At 36.1% G+C, this 19975-nt stretch overlaps 1 protein-coding gene across 1 annotated transcript in view; it reads left to right on the top strand.

The window, feature by feature from the left end:
• Window positions 1–19975, top strand: part of SPINK5 (serine peptidase inhibitor Kazal type 5) — an 80705-nt gene that overhangs the window by 30727 nt on the left and 30003 nt on the right. Inside the window, exons 9-19 of the mRNA XM_023739184.1 lie at window positions 1594–1721; window positions 2625–2706; window positions 4456–4583; window positions 5328–5409; window positions 6918–7045; window positions 9676–9724; window positions 11046–11173; window positions 13241–13328; window positions 14739–14866; window positions 15786–15849; window positions 18728–18855. Of these exons, the coding sequence (XP_023594952.1) occupies window positions 1594–1721; window positions 2625–2706; window positions 4456–4583; window positions 5328–5409; window positions 6918–7045; window positions 9676–9724; window positions 11046–11173; window positions 13241–13328; window positions 14739–14866; window positions 15786–15849; window positions 18728–18855 (1133 nt within the window). The remainder of the gene's footprint in view (window positions 1–1593; window positions 1722–2624; window positions 2707–4455; window positions 4584–5327; window positions 5410–6917; window positions 7046–9675; window positions 9725–11045; window positions 11174–13240; window positions 13329–14738; window positions 14867–15785; window positions 15850–18727; window positions 18856–19975) is intronic.

The raw sequence follows: 19975 nt of genomic DNA, 5'->3' as shown, positions 1-19975 counted from the left end.
TTGACTAAATGTCACTGTTAATGACTTTTCTAGAAACTAATTTATATGTATTGTTTTATGAGACTTAGAAGAATGAATACAGCATCACAATTCCTAGCTCTATTTGGAGGTAATTAATCAAATTGAACATTAGGAGTTCCACACTGCTGAATGAAGGTGATATCTCAAAACCTTATCTGAATTCAAAGGGTGATATGTACTCACTGTCAAATGTGTAGTAGTTGTTTTGGAGGTTTCAATTTTAAAAATAATATCAGTGTAAAAGTTTAATATATTTCCTTGAAAATCATGCTACATTCTGCTTTCTAAACATCTCTTAACTACTCATCTACCTATTTTTCCACTGTTACTGTCTTATCTCAGACACTTATTAGTTGTCTGCTGTATTACTGCATTAATATCCTACCTGGTCTCTGTACTTCTGGTTTCCATCTATCTCTATTTTTAAGACCCAATTTGTCCTCCCTGTTGTTTTTATAAAGTAGGAGATATTTCCATGAACCCATTGCATTATGAAATTCCAATGTTTGAAGATATACTAGAGTACATTTAGACCATTTTGCTTCATGTAAACTCTATTTACTTATTTCATCCAGATAGTTGCCAGACTCCTGCCATATGTAAGCTCAGTTTTAGAAATTAATTCACTTCATTAAGTCTTCTGCCTTCATGTAACTTTACCTTATTGCCTGGGCCTTATTTTCAATTATTTTTTCCTCCCTCAGTTCTAAATTAACAAGTCCTTTTAATTTTACCTCTCAAATGTCTCTCAATTAATTTTTATTCTTCAATTTTTAAAATTTAATTAATTTATTATATAAAAATGTAACTAGCTTCCCTAACTTTAGCTTCTATTCACTCAAATCTTCTACATTTGATGTAACAATCTCTCTAAAAAGTGAACATTTGCTTATGTCCTTCTCTGCTGTAAATATTTACCAATTTCCCATTGCCTAAGAATAAAATCCAAATTCCTTTCAAAAATAAAGAAAATTTTTAGTGGACTGGATTTGATCGATCTTCAAATTCTCCTTTTTGACCACTTCCCAAACTTTCTTTTCTTTGCCCAACTAATTTGGAAACTACTATACTTATGGATATACCAGAACATCTCAAAATAACATGTTCTTTCATGTCTCTATGCCTATGCATATCATAATTCCTCTTGAGGGAGCTTTTTGCCACACCGTGTGCCTGGATACATCTTCAAAGATACAACTTAGATATGGCTCTTCTTTGAACCTTCCATGAATCAATCCTTCTCTTGTGCTTGTGCATGCTTAATTCAGACCTGTAACACATCCCTTAACTTTTTATATTTCAATTACTTGTCCTCTCCTCTTGACTGGTAAAGGAGCCAAATCATATTTATAGTTATATTCCCTTAATTTAATACATTTGTTGAATACTTAATTGGATTAATATTACAAGGAAATAAATATCAAATTTTTTTGGATGATCCTAAATTCTAAAGGTTTTTTTTTTTTTTAAATCCTTAATTCCTCTCTTCCAATGTCTTTAATAAATAACACTTAAAATTTACAAATAGAGAATAGAGAACCATATCTGAACTGTCTCACTTTCATTATTTAGAAACTCTGCAGAGAATATCAGGATCGCGCGAAGAACGGAATGCTTTTCTGTACCAGAGAAAATGAGCCTATTCGTGGTCCAGATGGAAAAATGCACAGCAACTTATGTTCCATGTGCCAAGCCTTCTAGTGAGTATAGCGAGTCACAGGATTCTAGAACTTTAACAGGAGAAGGGCCCTTTTAGATAATCTAATCAAGCCAGCATGTTTTATAGATGGGGAAACTGTGGCTCAAAATGAGGAAAAGAGTTGAATACGTTACACAGAGCACATCAGTCAAAAAGTTGGATGAAGTACCTAGGGTTATTTGTTCCAAGATGCCTGATTTTTCCTAGCACTCTCTCTGTTAGCACTGGAACATTCTTAGCACTGGAACAAACATGAGTTTGTGCAAATATCAGATGCTTCCTCACTGCTCAAACTTCATATGTGAACCTGTTTTAGAAATTTATAGGCATCTCGTCCTCCATGGAGTTTAGGGCCCAAAGTTAGCAATTAACACAGAAATTGCTTAGAGTCAAAATTTCCCATGAAACATTCATAAATCCCTATAAAATTACAGAAAAAAATATTTATATAATGTGATATTTCTCAATAAGTTAGAACTGGCCATTTGTTCTCACAATTTGGAACAGTTTTCAGTTTATTTAGTTGGTTAAGTAGTTTGATTGTATTTAGAATCCGTGATTTATTGTTTTGTTTGACAATCACTTTTGATTATCCTTTAGTTAACTGTGCATACAATGGAATCTCATTCTACAAAGTGAATTTATGTTCATTTGAATTATCAATGCATGGTAGTGATTGGTTTTTTCAGCTCCCCTTGCATTTTGTCCTTTACATAAAACAGCCATGAGAAAATAATACATTTAAGTTGAATAAATAAAAACAAGGGTTAGGTGTTTTGTTGCTTTTCACTGATGATGTCATAATAAAGGGGCAAAGTTGCCCTCTCTCTCTAAGAAGGGAGGGCACAGCGGCAGTGTGAGTGTTCAGTTCCAATGAATTTCTCTTGTTTTCTCTCTCATTTAGCCAAGCAGAAGCTGAAGAAAGGAAAAAGGCTGAAGCCGAAGCAAGAAATAAAAGAGACTCTGAAAAGGCACCCTCATATGCAGTGCGTGGAATCCATCCAATTAGTCCTACTTGGCACTAAAATTTGAGCACACCTCAGAGAGCCTAATGACTGGAACATTATCCTGCAAAAATCACAAGAAAATCTTAACTCTTCAATCTAGGGATGATGTTGAGATGCATGCTATGGGAGATTGACTAGCTTTTGCTGCTTCAGAACTAACACTATATGATAAAAGAACATTCATCTGGAATCTGAAAAATTAAGTTCTAGTTCCAGTTCCATCACTTACAGACTGTCACTTTGAGCTAGTCATTAAACTTCTCATTCTTAGTTTCTAATGAATTGGGCTAATAATCCTTGTCTTTCCTATTCCAAGGATTATTGGGAAGAACTAAGAGATAAATGATAAGAATGTACTTTGTAAACTAAAACATGGTGGGAATATAAAGTTTCATCACTACCCAGGAGGGGAAAGTCTCCCCAGGTCCCCAAACTATGACAAATGTGGACTCTTGTTACAATTCTGAAAGCCTACCTAGATAATAGGGTAAATTTCAGGACTCTGAAAGAGTCATACCAGTTAAGGAAAGAATTCAGGGAATCGTTAGTCTACAATCATAATAAATCTTTAAGAAGTGCCAGCATCACCTCAGCACCCTGGGAGGTCTGGACTCAGGCCCAGCCCAGACTGGGCCCTTGACTTCTCTGAAAAAGAACGATCTATACAGAGTACCCAATGTCCAGGAAGGACATGAGAGCATGGACATGCAGATTATCCCAAATTCCAGAATGACTGCCTCAACACAGCCCAGGTCACCTCAAACAGATTGGCGATACTTTCATTTTAGGAAAGAACACCACAAACACTGGCATCAAGAAGGAGGAGCTATTAGATTTTGCTAACCACTTTCCAGAGAAATTCTACATGTGTGTTTTCAACAAATGAGTATTTTTGAAATTTCACATATGAATTGGGATAAAAATTCTTTGAGTCCACAATAAAAGTGTGATTTTTCCTCTTAAATATTATGATATTAATTTCCGTAACCTCAGATCAGTTTATCACCTCTGGTTTAGATTGAAAGTCTCCGAAATTTCCCTCTGTATTTTACCCTTCACTGTTTCCAATCATCCTCCAGAATATAGCTATAATAATGTTTTAAAATATAAACCAGATCACAATACTACTCTACTTAAAACCCACAAATAGATCGTCATCAACTACAGGATGAATGTCAATCTTTTTCTCTCTCTGTCTCTTTGTATTTGACTCTTTACTTCCATTTAGAATTTCATGTTTTGTTATATGCTGTATAGTTCCCTACCTCTGTTTCTCAGCTTATTTTATTTTGACAATCTGCTATGCTTAATTTCCCAATTTATTTTTCACCCAGGAAAATCCTATTTACTCTTTACAGTCTCACCCAAATAATTCTTGCTCCCCAAAATCTTCCCTAGTTTCCAAAATCAGATTTTGGGGGTCCCAATCTCTGAGTTCTCAGATTTTCTTGTAGCTACGTTTGCACTTACTCTATGTTGTCTAGATTATAGTAGAAATTTGTTTGTCTACTTTTCTACATTGTGACATCTTATTTTGTCTCATATATTCTCATCTCTTAGCAAACGATAAGCTTTGTTTGTTTTATTGAAATTTACATGTGAGATAAACACAGCTGAAATCTTGGTCTCGAGGAGGCATAGCATTAGTCTTGCCAATGTAGACATTTCATACTTCTACTCTGAATAACAATAAAATATATATCCAACTTCCTTTCTCTTTTTTGGCAGGAGCTGTGCAATGAATACCGCAAATTTGTGAGGAATGGAATACTCGCTTGCACTAGAGAGAACGACCCTATCCACGGCCCTGATGGGAAAATGCATGGCAACACCTGCTCCATGTGTGAGGCCTTCTTGTGAGTTGTGCTGCAGCTGGGAAATGGGAATGATTTGGTCTTTTCAACATCATTTCTGTGTTCAGTTATGAGAGGGCCACGCCAATAAGAAAATAAAATAATGAAAATATTTAGAGGAAGCTCATGATTGGACAAATCTATAAAACCATGTCCCTTGAGGATTGTTAAGACTTGGACACACTTAAGCAAGGAGAAAGTCAGTCTTTAAATATCCAAGTAGTTTTTGTTTTGAAATGTGGAAACAGGATAGTTCTAGACTGTTTCCATGGACAAAAGTGAGGCCAATGGGTGAAAGCTATGGAAAACAGGTTGTGGCTCAATACCGGGAAGAACTTTGCACAATTTGAGAATTTCAGAGATGGAATGACCCACCTTGGGTGTCAAGAATGATGTGAGTAGAGAATTCACCCGCACAATTAAAGCAAAGTCTAGATAGTCATCAGGGATACTGTAATGGCACTGGAAACTTAGAAAAACATCTCTGGATTAGCCTTTAAATCCTCAGTTTATACTTATTAGCAGTGTGTTCTTTTTAGAATCAATTTTCATATCTATAAAGTGGGGATATAACAAAAGTTTTTGCTACATGCAGTTGTGAGGAGTTAATAGTACAAATACAGTGCTAGACACATAATAATAATTTAATCATTTATTAACTATAATTATTAAATGATATTTGAGGTCACTTTCAGTCTGGAGCTTCTATGATTCTTACCAGTTCCTTTTTAAATCACTCTTTTTCAGCCAAACGGAAGAAGAGGAAAAGAAAAAGAAGGAAGGTGATTCAAGAGATAAAAGACCATCTGAGACTACAACTTCATTTGAGGTGAGTGGAATTTATTGATGTGATGGATTGCATTGATTGTTTTTCTCATGTTGAAGCATCCCTGCATACCTGGCATAAATCCCACTTGATCATGATGAATTATTTTTTTGGTATGTTGCTGAATTCTATTGGCTAGAATTTTTTTGAGGATTTTTGTGTCAATGTTCGTGAGGGATATTGGTCTGTAATTTTCTTTTCTTGTAGTGTCTTTACCTGGTTCTGCTATCAGGGTTATGCTGGCTTTATAGAACGAGTTTGGGAGTATTCCATCCTTTTCTGTGCTCCGAAATACCTTCAGTAGTAGTGGTGTTAACTCTTCTCTGAAAGATAGGTAGAATTCTCCAGTGAACTCATCCTGGCCAGGGCTTTTTTTTGTTGGGAGTTTTTTAATTACCTTTTCAATCTCTTCTTTTGTTATGGGTTTATTTAGTTGTTCTACCTCTGTTTGTGTTAGTTTAGGTAGGTAGTGAGTTTCTAGAGATTTGTCCATTTCCTCTAGGTTTTCAGATTTGTTAGAGTACAATTTTTCATAGTATTCTGTTATAATTCTTTTAATTTCAGTTGGGTCTGTTGTGATATCACCCATCTCATTTCTTATATGGGTTATCTGCTTCCTCTCCTGTTTTTCTTTTGTCAGTTTGGCCAGTGGTTTCTCAATTTTGTTGATCTTTTCAAAGAACCAGGTTTTGGTCTTGTTAACTCTTTCAACTGTTTTTCTATTCTCTATTTCATTTACTTCTGCTCTAATTCTTATAATTTCCTGTCTTCTGGCTCCTGAGGCCTTCTTTTGCTGCTCTCTTTCTGCTTGTTCGAGTTGTAAGGTACATGTTTTGATTATGGCCCTTTCTTCTTTTTGGATGTGTGCGTTTATTGCTATAAACTGACCTCTGAGCACTGCTTTTGCTGTGTCCCAAAGATTCTGGTAGGATGTGTTTTAAGGTGAGTGGAACTTATTGAAAGGAGCCCTGGGGGTACAGTGATTAAGCACTTGCTGCTGCCTGAAAGTTGATGGTTTGAACACACCAGCCACTCCCCAGGAGAACGATGTGGGGATCTGCTTTCGTAAAGATTTAAAACCTTGGAAACCCTATAGGGCAGTCTACTCTGCCCCATAGGGTTACTATGAGTCGGAATCAACTCGATGTCAATGGATTTGGTTTTTTGTTTTTGGACCTTATTGAACAAGTCAGGGGTATATGTACCTGGGGATCCATAGATGGCATTCAGGGAACCGATAAACTCCCTGAAGTTATATGAAACATTTCTACAGTTTGTATTTGTGTGTTTTTGGGTGTGTATGTTCACAGTACATATATGACCATTTCTGGGTTGAAGGTTCATACTTAAAAATATCCATATCTTCAAAGTTAAAACTCATTCTAAAATAAGCCAATTGCTGACCTCCATTTAAGGAGAGGGAAAAAAAGCCCTTTAATATCTTCAACTACTTTTTGCAGTCTGATCTAATCTATGTTTAACACCTCCAATTTCCTTCCTCAATTTCACAGGAGTTGTGCAGTGAATATCGCAAATTTATGAAGAATGGACGGCTTCTCTGCACTAGAGAGAATGACCCCATCCAGGGCCCAGATGGGAAAATGCATGGGAATACTTGTTTCATGTGTGAAGCCCTCTTGTAAGTAGAGCTGCAGCCATAGTGCTTCTGATGTAGTGAGGAGAGGGAACTGCTATGGGAAGTTTTCAAACAATGATAAATAATAATACATTTTCCTCATGAGTGTAGCGTTCAGTTCTGGGCATCACATTTAAAGGCATTAAAAACAAACAAACAAACAAAACAGAAAAAATAACAACAAAAAAGCAAATGAAGGGCTTTCAGATGGTAACTACTGAGATGGTAAAAAACAAACAACAATAAAAAATTCAGAATAATTCTTCTAGGACATTTCAGAAGGAACTCTGAGTCTTTTACTTAGAGAATACTTCATGATAATCACCCAAATGCTTTTAGTTTTCTGAAGGATTATCAGCTGGATTATGAAATAGATAAAATTTATATATAAAACATGAATATGGTGCACGGCAAAATTTATGGGATTTTTTTCCAGTTCACTATTTTTCTTCCTACTAATCTTTGTGACCTCAAGGAATAGAATTAAAGTGAATGGGAGATATAGGAAGACAGATTTGGGCTCAACACGAAGAGGAACTTCGTAATAGAGTAGAGAAAGGCTGCTTCAAGAATGCTGATTTTATTCCATACGAGTTGTTGTTAGGTGCCATGGAGTCAGTTCTGAATAGCGACCCTGTGTTCAACTGAAGGAAACACTGCCCTGTCCTGGGCCATCCTCACAATTTTTTCTATGTTTGAGTTCATTGTTGCAGCGACTGTGTCAATCCATCTCGTCAAGGGTCTTCCTCTTTTTCACTGACCCTCTACTTTACCAAGGAGTATATCCATAGGAGTTGGATGCCCATTTATAGGGGGCACAAAGTATGATGTTAGAATAGTTGGTATGATCCAAATCAAACCAAACTTGTTGCTGTCAAGTTGATTTTGACTCATAGTGACCCTATAGGACAGAGTAGAGCTGCCCCCATAGGGTTTCCAAAGAGTGGCTGGTGGATTCAAACTGCTGACCTTTTGGTTAGTAACCGAGCTCTTAACCACTGTGCCACAGGGCTCCAGATGATATAATATGTTTCCTCAAATAAGAGTCTATGATTTTTCTGATCTGTGACCAAAGAACTATCCCAGTTTATTTTCTGTGTGCCTGGAATATATGAAAGATTTCAGTTATTTAGTCTTTCCTGATTAAAAAAAAAAAAAAGACTAAACTCGTTGCTGTCGAGTTGATTCTGACTCATAGCGACTATTTCCTGACAGAGAGCGATATAAGTCAGCAGATTTCTCTCATAAAATTTGAGCCATGGAAGCACTGAAAATCTATTTGATAGAAGGCAAGATGATGACAATATAATCATTATAACCGAAACATTAATTAAATGCACATAATCACCCGGTACTTGTTAAGAGCTTTACTCTTACCTCTTTCAGTCTTTACAACAACCATAAGAAGTAGGCTCTATGTTATCACAAGTTACAGAGGAAAAAAGCTAAGGCCAAGAGATGTTGAGAATGATGGAAATGTCAGTACAGGATATATGCCATATGGATGAAAAAATAATAATGTATTTCTCACTGTAGGTGCAGGCAGGATATAATAATTTATCAAGGCCTTTATGAGCTTCTTGTAATTCTTTCTGCCTGTGTTTAAGGCTTGTTTCAGTCTGTTTTTCTTTACCTTTACATGAATCTTTCAGTCACAGAAAATAATTCTGCCACCTAGTGGTCAGCTCTGTTCCTCCTCTGATAATTCCCCGTTACGGAAGGAAAATGCCTCTTAGATTTTTTAGTCAATTTAGATTTGTGGTAAAGTTTAAATCAGTTTCCATGTTTTAAATTAAAAAAAAGAGGAAAAACTCACAATTTTTGGAGATATTTCTGTAAGTTTCTCCTATCAGTATAAAAATTCTTTATCAAAAAAGAAATAAAGTGTTGTTGCTTCATATTTTAGAGATGTTGTCAAAGGATATTGACTTTCTTGCGAACCAGTCTTCCCTCCAGAGGTGCTTCTCGCACACCTTCACATGGAGTTACTTGAGAATAGTCAAATCAATGAATGATCAACCTATGAATGCTAAGGATATACTCTATTAAGATCCATTCTTCCTCCTCTTTATTCTTCTTCCTCTTCTCTCTGTTCCTTATAGTCAACAAGAAGAAATAGCAAGAAAGTCTTTTCATTTTTCTTGAAATTTTAATTTGATTGATGAGCAAGTAGATTAGAACATGCTAAAACATTTTTATAAATTATTTAATGATTTTTTATGCAATGTGATTGATTTTTTGTGGTGTAGATCCAATTACGCTATAGACCCAGGCCACTAAACTCTATACGCAAGCCTGTTAGTCATCCAAAACGTCTAAGAGCTATCACTCTATCACTCGTTCTACCATAGGTCTACTTTGGGAGGGTTCACTTTTTATGATGATGATGGTGGTGATGATATCAATCACTTAAATAGGTTTACTGATTAACTGAGGAATTTACTTGTGCATACCGTTCTCTTGAGGTGGGTATACCATTCTAGTTTATTACTCAATAAAATTACAAACGACTGTGGGTGGATCTTTGAGGCTGCTTGAGAATGATCAAAAAGATGAATGATCAACCTGTGAATGTTAAGGATCTACTCCATTAAGATCCGTTTCTTCTTCTCTCCCCTCCCCACCTCCTATAGTCAACAACAAGAAAGAGCAAGAGCAAAGGCTAAAAGAGACGCTGCAAAGGTAATTTTCCCAGAGATGCTGATGCTATGCCCTGACGTATTTTTCTTTACAAAAGCATTTTTGATATCTCGTTATCATAAGAGTTTTCCTGCTCATTTTTCATGCCTGAAATGAATAAAGAAAACTTTTAATCTGAAAAAATGATCTTGATTAGAAGTTTCCAGAGTACCAACTTTATGTCATGATTATTTAAATTTTGAGGTTAATTTAATAAAAAATGGAGTTAACTCTTTGTAAGTGTATTTCCCATATTTAGTAGTTTTTCTTAGATTTCTCTTTTCACTCACAGATCATTAATATTAATTTTTTTCAATTTTCTAATTTCTATTTATGCCATTCACACCTTTATTATTTCAAATAGAGAGTACAAGATTCCTATCATTCACAGTAGCCCGATTTAAAAAAAAAAAAATTCACCTATACTATATCTGATCTTTGACACCACTCAAGCATGGAGGAAGCACTAGCAATAGTTTTCTCACCCCCAATTAGCATAGCTAAGAAAGCCCCCTGACTTTTCAATTTTTTTAACCCTCCATGCTTTTATAATTTATAATTTTACAGGTTGCCCTGCAAAATCTGTGTGTGAATGCTGAGTAGCTCTTATGAAATTGTCATATATGAGTTTCATCTTTTTTTAAAAAAATAAAATTTTATTGTGTTTTCCATGAAGGTTTACAAGATTTATATTTATTAACAACAGCTGCAAAGAATACAAATCTATCATTATTTGGGAAAAGTTGACACAGTTAAAAAGTTTGCCTTTAAACTGATTCACTTTCTCAATGACTGTTTCTGTTAGCTGGCACCATTTTTTTATTGATAATTTAGAATCGAAAATTTGTGTCATCCATCATATCTCCTCAGTTGCCAAGTCCTTTTAGGTTTTCTAAATCGTCCTAACACATTCCTCTACTCCACCCCTATTGTTACTCTTGGTTGAAGGCCAGCATCACCCATTCCTGGACTTTATCAACACACTGCCAGATCCCTTAAGCATTGTTTTGTTAATCATAACGTTTGAGTCAATCATCTTGCTAGTCTATGGATATTTTGGGGCCAGCCTGAGTAAGTACTTTTCCTGGGAGCATGCTGTGAGAGGAAGAGAGGGGAGAAGAAGGGAGCTCTCAGGCTTCCTGAAGCATTCTGGCTAGCTGACTTTTGAGAGTCAGAATGAACAACAAAAATTGAGTCCAGCCTGCATCCTGAGCGGAAGCCTCTCCTTATACCAAGCACTTTGATTTCTGGGGCTTCTACACAGAAGGAAAGATGCAGGAAAGATAGAAAGCCGTTCTGAGCAAATATTTTCTTTGTTTTTCAGGACCTCTGCAGCGAATTTCGGGACAAAGTGAAAAATGGGATGCTCGTATGTACCTGGGAGAATGATCCTGTCTTTGGCCCAGATGGAAGAATGCATGGAAATAAGTGTGCTATGTGTGCAAGTGTGTTGTGAGTATCTGTCCTCCTCTCTCCCACTAAATTTTTTTATTATTTAACATTCCTGAGTCTCAGATTCTTCGTAAATGTGTAGAATACATATCATGAGTATATGCTGGATAATTTAAAAATCATTTGGACAAGACTTTAAGAAATATTGAATCCTATAGTGACAATGTTATCATCTATTCAGTTATCCTTCTATCTTCTAATTAAGTCAAGGGAAACATCTCAATTTAATATTTGATGTTTGAAGTCTGATGATCAGGATTAGATGATCCCTTAGTCTCTTTTCCATCCCTGACATTTTATGGTTTTATGAATGTATTCAGATATGGGTTATATCAGTCAGTGTTCTACAGAGCCAATAGGATGGATATATATATATACATATGTATATGTACGTATAGGTATATATATATATACACACATATGTATATGGAGAGAGAGAGAAAATGACAGACACGGAGAGAGACAAAAACAGAAAAGCAAAGAGACTGATATATTTTAAGGGATTGGCTCATGCAATTGTGCTGGTTGGCAAATCTAAAATCCATAGGGCAGATCAGCATGCTGGAAACTCAGCAGGATGTCCATGTTGCATTCTTGAGGCAGAATTCCTTCTTTTTCCAGGAAACCTCACCTTTTGCTCTTTAAGCCTTCAACTGATTGAATAAGTCCCACCCACCTCATGGAGGGTAATTTGTTTTTCTTAATTGATTGTAAATGTTAATCACATCAAAATACCTTCATAGCAATATATGTGTTTGACCAAACAGCTGGACACCATAGCCTAGCCAAGTTGACACATAAAATTAACCATCACCTAGGTTAAGGAAAAGCCAACTGGACAGAGGTCTATAGTGCCGATATATAAAGAATGTTAAAATAACCTGAAGAATGGAATGGAGAGGATTGTAGTTACCCTTTCAGATATATCACTGTATATAAGTGAAACAAATACTTGATAAGTTTTTTTGGAGTAGAGAATGAAACCCATAAGAGGCAGGCTCATGTAACAGTTGTTTACTGAATGGCTTCTCTTTAAACCAGGTCCTGGGTCTTCTATGCTTTTGTTTTACTGAGCAGTGTGGGTAAGGCTGGGGCCAAAGCTCCATTGCATGGGACAGTATAGCAGAAGTTGATTATTACCACTTCTGATTCTCCTCCATTTTAGTCTCCACCTAGCCCCCTTCCAAGCCTCATCCTGAAATAAATGTTGAAAATATATTTAAATTATATCTGGCTAGAGGGGTGCAAAGTTATGCTGCCTGTTAGTTTTCACATGCCTTGACCCAAACTTAAGTACGTCCATAGTTTCTCGAAAGAAGAGCTTGTCAGAGTAAGACAGCAGAATATATTGTGTCCTGAGATTCAAGAAATCAAGATTCTTCTCTCACCTAATTGATTGGCTGGTGCTATTAAAATGACAAGATATCATATATGCCAAGGATTTTTCCCACTCTTGATATTCTACATGGCAAGAATGCCAGAATCTCAGGTTCATGATCTCCCTAAAAAAAATTAGCTGTTGAACCATCCTGGACTTGAATCATTATTGCACTCCAAAACATAAATTTTTACTTGAACTTTAATTCCATTAAATTAATATTTAATAATTTTATTGTAAACGATTTTACTAAATGATTTATTGTGAGTACAGGCCCATAGTATCGTTTAGTATCATCCTTTGCTTTCATCATTGATAAGGTAGTTGTTTAGATAGGAAAAGTTTTATTATTAAAGAAACCAAGGCTATTGTAGCATCTTTTAGATCATTGATCTAAAAATTACTGACCTACAGAGGACCACATACCAAAACCAAAACCAAACAAAAAGCATGCTAGTCTTATTTATTTTTTTAAAGGGGGATTGTAAATTACTGAATTTATCTGCATTTATTGGCCAAAGTGATAGCAGTTTTTATACTGGGTAATTTGTACTGAATACTGGATCCGGATATGTATGTAATATGTACATATGGAATATAAGGAAAGAAGATTCTCATTTCTTCTTAAAGCATACTATGAAAGAGAATGGGGACTTGTATTCAGCTTGTATCTTCTTTTTCTATTGCAGAAAATCTGAAGTAGATGAGAAGAAAAATAACGAGAAGGAAGAAAAGGAAAAACTTGAGGCTGAAAACGTTAAGATAGAAGCAGTACAGGTAGTTGTTTCAGATCAGCACATCCTAGCAAATGTTCAGTGATCTTTTTCTCTATGCAAGACTCCTACTCACTCCTCCTCATCCCAGGGGCCTTACCAACTTTGCAAACTGAGAACATGTATTTTCATCGTCATAAATAATACGACCTCCTCTTCCGTATTCAATTTAGTAACTTCAGATCTAATCTAGTTGCTTTGGAATTAGATAGGAGCTCAATTACTCTTTTCTCCCACTGACCATGTGAATTACACTATCCCAGGAAAGAAGTGTATACAGATTGTCATCTCGTTGCCAGAACGTAAACCAAGAGAGGGAGATGTTCAAATTTTTCTCCATACTTCGTTGTATAAGGGATGCTTAGTTAAAACAAAATCTAGGTTTTAGTCCAAATCTAGTCCCAGTTCTGTGACATTTTTGGGAAAGTGAGTTAAGAACACCTCTGAATCCTGGGTTCCCATTCTGTAAAATTTCACATGATGATGATGATGATGGTGGTGGTGGTGGTAATGGTGAAAGCTATTGATTATTTAGTTGCTATTGTATGCCAGATGTTGTAAACATTTTGTAACTGATCTTTGTTGTAAACATGCAAGGTGTACATTATTATCCATATTCTATAGATGAGGACTCAGAAGCTCAGAAAACAAGTTTTGAAACGTATATACTTAGTAATTTGACAGCTAGCAATTGAACCACAAGTTCTGGCTTCAAAGCCCATGATGCCCCCACTGCCCCTTGGAATATTTCTGCAGGCTGTGTCTCAGGTCTTCATTACGCCTTTCTTTTATTCTTTTCTAAGTTGGAAAACTTCATTTCTGAATGCTCTCTGTGCTCTCATCTTTGCCCCATACAGTCTATTCTCAACTATGAAGCCAAAGTAATTATTTAAAAACATCGGGCAGATTATGTCACCTAGTAGGTTTTCATCTCACTCAGAGTAAGAACCAAGGTCCTTCTCGTGGCTTACAATACCTCACCTGCTCTATACTTTTCAACATTCAGACCTCATTTTCTGCTATTGTACCCATCACTCCCCTATGCCTGCCACAGTGGCCACCTTGTTTCTTCTCGAACATGCGAAGCATACTTTTCATGGCCACCCATGATGTTAAAAACTAGCAATCTGAACTCAGACTGTTAGGATTCAAATCTTGGCTCCATCCCCTACCAGTAAGGTTAGACAGTTAACTTTTTTGTGTCTAAGTTTCATCATTTATAAAATAATTAAAAATATTATGTCTGTTATTTGCATGAAGACCCAAGGAACTCATCCATATGCAATGGCACAGCACAGTGCCTCATATATCTTAAGAACTCAGTGTGTACTCAATGCATCCACTGTTTTTGGACATTATTTCATAGTTACACATGTTTAGTTATCTGATTTTGAATCTTCCCTTCTTTTGGCAGAAGCTGTGCAGTGAATACCGCAACTATGTAAGGAATGGGCAGCTCGTATGTACCAGAGAGAACAACCCCATCGAGGGTCCAGATGGGAAAATTCATAGCAATACTTGCTCCATGTGTGAGGCCTTCTTGTGAGTAGTGCTGTAGTCACTGCTACTGCTGAAAATAGGAGAAGGCAGGCCTGCGGTGGGTGAGGGAGTGATATTGAAGTTTTCCCCAAAGAGGTTTTCTCAAGGAAGTAGATCATGAAGGCTGTCCTTATATTGAGTTCAGCAGAGTTGCTATTTTAAGCCACATACTTACAGCATTTCTCTTAGTGTTCTTACTGTTCAGAAAGGTACTTGGATTACCATTAAGGGAGCACCATTTGCTAAGGGAAAATTCTCCCAGAGTTAATGGCATAAAAAACTGCAAATTCTGTCCTCTGCATATGTAGGTCACTGTTACGGATAATCCAAAAATGTAATCATCGGATGCTAACAAATGGAAATCTGTTAACAACTAGACATGGTGGTCAATATTTTTAAATATCTCAATTGTTTTTCTGGGGAGAGGGACAAAAATTAAAAAAAAAAAAAAAACAGCCTGATTCCATCCAGTCAACTCTGACTCGTGGTGACCCCATGTGTTACAGAGTAGAACTGGGCTCCATAGAGTTTTCTTGCCTATAGTCATTATGGAAGCAGATTGCCAGGCCTTTCATTCGCAATGCCTCTAGGTGGTTCTAACCATCAACTTTTCATGTTTAGTAGCCAAAAGCAAACTGTTTGTGCCACTCAGGGATCTGGGGAGAAGGATAATACCTCGTATTTTCCAAGATAAACATAGTAGTAAAAATTTATTTACTGATCTGCTGTGGCATATTTGTCTTTTCTTAAAGCAACATTAAAAACAAGAACACTACGAAGTGGTGTGCATTTACGCTTCTACTCCAAAGCTAAGTTTGTAGAAGTATAGGAGTAATGGAATATTTCTATCTAGAGAGATTTCCCCTTTATAATAATACATATTGGGTGCTAGGAATAATCATCTTTTTTCCCTCTCTTGCAGCCGGCAAGAAGAAAAAGAAAAAGAAGTTAAAGCCAGAGCAATAGCTAAAAGAGCAGCTGAAAAGGTAGCTGTCCTGGAATACTGATACATTATGAAAGGATGAGGTTTGCAGTTTCTCTGTAAAAATAACTCGGAATTATTGACGGCCTTTTTGAACCTATCCAGTGGCTCCACAAGAGGAAGACCTGGCGATCTACTTCCGTAAAGATTACAACCAAGAAAATCCCTATGGGACAGTTCTGTTCTGTCACATGGGGTTCCTTTGAGTCAAAAATCAACTTGGACAGCACCTAACAACAATAGCTCTGAGGGAACTCAGGGTTTATTTAGTTTGGGGGGGGGGGTGACAAACTTTCCTTAAAGGTCCAGATAGTAAATATTTTAGACTTTGAGGCTATACTGTCTCTGGTGCAACTATTCATCCCTACTGTTGTAACTGTAAAGCAACCATAGATAATATGCAAATGAATGGATGTGGCTGTGCTCCAATAAAACTTTATATACAAAAACAGGTGGTAGTCTGGATTTTTCCCACAGGCTGTAGTTTGTAGACTCCTGATTTAATCCTTCCCACGTTTTAAAACTGAGAAGATATAAAGTCCAGAGAAGATAGTTTGTCTGTATTAACCAATGTGATATCAATTTCCTTCTGGTGCCAGTTTTTGGGGGAAAAATAAAGAAAATAAATATCCCCAAATAATATTTTCTTGGGTGCAAAAATGCTGACTCCAGATAGATTATTCCAGACTTTGGTTTATTGATTCAAAGACTACTGATATTAAAAATAATCTCTAAAGAAGTATCACATTCTGTACAGTTGTATTTCACACAATTGTACATCTGAATTAAAAATAATACGAGTAGTTCATATGAAAAAATATTTTTAAATATATCAAGAAAAAATGCTTTGGTAAGGGACAATTTCTAATTTCACACTGGTTCATATAGACAAACTATCTTCTTATACCACATTTCTTTTGCTACCTATGACTAGAATTAGGGGTTCTGGCAGATCTTGAAGCAGAGCTAGGAGAAAAATTCATTCTGTAGTCCACATTGAGTTTCGGCTTGGCAAACAAACTTAGAAGGCATGCATTATTCGCATAAAAATACAGCATACTAGTATTCAGTATATGTCCTGAATTTTTGTGAGAATAAGGTGAGATAACATAGGTATATAATTTAGCACCATGACTGATTTCTACCCAGCACTCAGTAAATGTTTTATGATGAACTGAACAAGAATAAGCAAATCACTTAGGATCATAGGGTTTATTACTGATGGAAATGAGGATTGAATTCGATTTTTTTTTTTTTTCTGAAACCGTTAGTAGTAGTCCACATTGAGTTTCAGCTTGAACTAACGGTTTCAGAAAAAAAAAAAAAAAATCAAATTCAATCCTCATTTCCATCAGTAATAAACCCTATGATCCTAAGTGATTTGCTTATTCTTGTTCAGTTCATCATAAAACATTTACTGAGTGCTGGGTAGAAATCAGTCATGGTGCTAAATTATATACCTATGTTATCTCACCTTATTCTCACAAAAATTCAGGACATATATTGACTACTAGTATGCTGTATTTTTATGCGAATAATGCATGTCTTCTAAGTTTGTTTGCCAACCTCTCCCTCTCCCAGTGAGGTGTTTTTGTAAGTGTGCTATGCTAATTGTTTTACAGCAACGTGTAAGAAAAAAAATGGCTTAGTGGCACTTCTGAAAATACCTTGTGGGAGGACGGAGTGGTTGGCAAACAAACCTAGAAGACCTGTGTTATTTGTGTAAAAATACGGTATTGGCCGTTATTATTTTAGCCATGTGAAATAGATTCTGAATTTTTTAGAAAAGGAGAAGAATCCAGAATGAGAAATGGTGTTGGAATCATGCCATATACAGAATGACTGAAGTATCTGCAGGTATTTAGAACTTGAGAGAGAACATAGGGAGGTATGGAAGAAAGACAAGAAAAATCTTCCCAAATATAAGAAAGACTTCCATGTGAAAGAAGAAAAATATCCTCTGTTTCTCTGGGAGAAGTAAAATACTTCAAATTTGTTTGCTGGTCTGAACAAATGTAATCTTCTATTTTTGATGACAATTTATAAAAGTAAACCCTAAGAATAGGGATCCTATAAGAGTTATAATTATTTTCTAGGGTTTCCCAAAAGTAGCACTACGATTAACTAGTTGCTGTTGAGTCAGTCCCAACCCATGGCAACCCCATGTGTGTCAGAGTAGAATTGTGCTCCACAGAGTTTTCAGTGGCTATTTTTTAGAAATATATTTCCAGGTCTTTCTTCTGAGGCACCTCTGGGTACCTCGAATCTCCAACCTTTCGGTTATCAGCCAAGTGCATTAATTGTTTACACCAACAAGGACTCCAACACTACAACTAGTTTGTGGAAATATTTTTTAAACTTTTTGGAATGAACTGTCTGGGAAGGTAATGAATTTCTTCATAGCCAGTGATTTCTTGGCAGGCATGATGTAAAGGAGTTGAGATATATGGTATGGGTAGTTGGACCAAATGAGCTTAGAGGTTCTATCCACACCTGAAGTTCTTTGATTCTCTGACATGTGAAGTGTTTTTTATTTGCATGTTTGTTTTGTTTTATTTTGACATTATCATGAAATAGAGATAGACAATAAATCCGCAGGTAAGGGCTGTGGACCAGTCCCTAGAGAGCCCAGTTTATTAAGAGAGTCTTGCTTGTGTGTGAATCCAGGTTCAGTCTGTATTTTGGGGCTAAATCTCAAGAAAAAGAAACACAAAACTCTTTTCAAGTTCTGTGTGTTTAGTAGGAATTAGATAATGCAAAAAAAAAAAAAAATCTTCAGGGTTTTTTTTTTTTTTCTCTCTTCCTTTTAGCACTTAGTAGAAACTCAACAAACTTAATTTCCAGGAAAATACCCAAACAGTTGACTTTTCTTCTTCTTTTAGGATATATGTAGTGAATTTCGGAGTCTTTTGCAAAATGGAAGTATTTTCTGCACACGAGAAAATGATCCTGTGCTTGGCCCAGATGGCAAGACCCATGGCAACAAGTGTGCCATGTGTAAAGAAATCTTGTGAGTGCACACATGAAGCCCTGCTGTGGCTGGCAGAGTTGGGGAGGAAAAGAGCTGGGCAGATAATGCATATTTCCTTACATATAAAAAAAAAAAATGTAATCTGTAAAGCATTTTTTTAGACAAATCCTTCTTTTAAAAGGTCAAGGTTCATAGTTCTAGAAATAGATAAAGTATTAGTAGGTTATTACATTCTCTAATAGTTCTAGGGTAAAGACTAACAATAGATCACAGCATTTTCCTGCATAAAATTCTAAACCCTTTGCTGTCAAATGGATCCTTCTCTGGATTATTTTGGAATTCTCATTGGGAAAAAAAACCAATTTTATTGCCAATCTAACTTGTCTACCTAAATTTTGAGACTCTCATCCTTTCAGTAAAATGAAAGTTTGGAAGGATACATCAAATATTTAAGACATTCAACAGCCTTTTTGCTGAACATCTCAAATGTATAATCTGTATAATAACTATACAATGATGAATGAAACAGACACTCTTCTCAGAGCTCATACAGTCCATCAGAGATTAGATATGTACATAAACCAATATAATGCAAAGGAAGAATTGCTAAATGCAAAATGATGTATACAAAGAGTTATGGTACTTCAGGGAAGGGATAGTTAATAGTTTTATGGAGGGATAGAACTGGACCTTTCAATTTGGATAGGATGTGACATGACAGGGAAGTATAAGTGAAGGAGACAGGAAAAGCATAAATGAAGATCTAAAATTAAGAAAGCTGTAGCCATACACAGCAAAGAGCAAGTCATTTAGTTTATTTAGAATTCTCCAGCTTTACCAGCTTTGAATTCCAGGCCAAGGATTCTGAAGTAAATTCTCTATGTATTGGAAAGCTGCTAACATTTTTACAGGTGGGAGAGCAATTAGCATAAATGTCCTTCTAAAGGAGGAAGGGACTAAAATTCAGAATGCTACTGCTGTTGTGGGGATTTGCGGTAATCCAATGAGAAATACCTGGAGCAACGGAAGTAGGCAAGCGGGATAGAAGGTAGGTGGATCAAGATGGGTGATATTGTGGAGGTGAAATCAATGCTATGTGACAACAGCTGTGTGAGCTGAAGGAGCAGAAGCAGTTAGATACGACTCCAAAGTTTTGTTC

The sequence above is a fragment of the Trichechus manatus genome, unplaced genomic scaffold (assembly GCF_000243295.1).
Source record: "Trichechus manatus latirostris isolate Lorelei unplaced genomic scaffold, TriManLat1.0 scaffold00130, whole genome shotgun sequence".
NCBI lineage: Eukaryota > Metazoa > Chordata > Mammalia > Sirenia > Trichechidae > Trichechus > Trichechus manatus.
This window is presented reverse-complemented; position numbering and strand designations above follow the sequence as displayed.